The 760-nt window shown below is 33.7% G+C and overlaps 1 protein-coding gene across 1 annotated transcript in view; it reads left to right on the forward strand.

The window, feature by feature from the left end:
• LOC105119032 (WAT1-related protein At5g07050-like) overlaps positions 1-349 on the forward strand; it is a 2,231-nt gene extending 1,882 nt beyond the window's left edge. The window contains exon 8 of the mRNA XM_011017130.1: positions 1-349. Coding sequence (XP_011015432.1) covers positions 1-138 — 138 coding nt within the window. The 3' untranslated portion in view covers positions 139-349.
• Positions 350-760: the final 411 nt, after the last annotated feature.

Consider the following 760-nt stretch of genomic DNA (forward strand, 5'->3'; position numbering starts at 1 on the left):
ATGATCCAGGATATTGAAGCTAACAATGACATTGAGAGGCAAAGAAATCAAGCTAACAATTGGACCTTGCCAGCCGTGGCTATTACTCTTCCAATTTCACAGGCTCCCATGATAGCCAAGGAAGCACCAAGAGCTTAATTAGTGTAGGAAAAAGATGAGATAAAGAGAGAAATAATAGAGGGCTAAATTCAGGAAAATCAAGCTTCTTTTTCTCTTTTGCAATTTCAACTTTACTATTTTTACCCTTTTTTTGGAGGGGGAGGCTTTGCCTTTGTTTTTATTTTCTTTTTCTGAGAGTTAAAATTATGGAAATGAGAAAATGCATAATCTTCTTTCTTGGCTTCTATAATTATTGTGTCCTGTCAAAAGCTTGGACTCCAAATTCCAAAGGCAGATTCCACTAAGTGTGCATGTGCTGCCTTCGGTTTTTTTTTATTTATTTATTTATTTCCTCATGTCACTTCTAATGAATAGGATGGAGATTAATTTGACATATTATCTTCTGTTGGTGCATTTCATTCCTGATCACCATTCCTTTTTGTTTTACCAATGCACGCTATACGTCGTCGTTTTTGTCATCGCTATTATTCACAAATCAAGTGATGAAGGAAACACTCATCTTATCTTGAGACTTGAATGTGTTAGTTCAAATATTGATTATTCTTTTCAATTGGGATGGTGCAATAAATATAGATTTTGTTTTAGTATTACCATGAAATATGCTTCTTCTTCTTTTTGTAAGGATATTGTTTTGTTTATA

Source organism: Populus euphratica, unplaced genomic scaffold (genome assembly GCF_000495115.2).
Source record: "Populus euphratica unplaced genomic scaffold, PopEup_1.0 scaffold2460.1, whole genome shotgun sequence".
NCBI lineage: Eukaryota > Viridiplantae > Streptophyta > Magnoliopsida > Malpighiales > Salicaceae > Populus > Populus euphratica.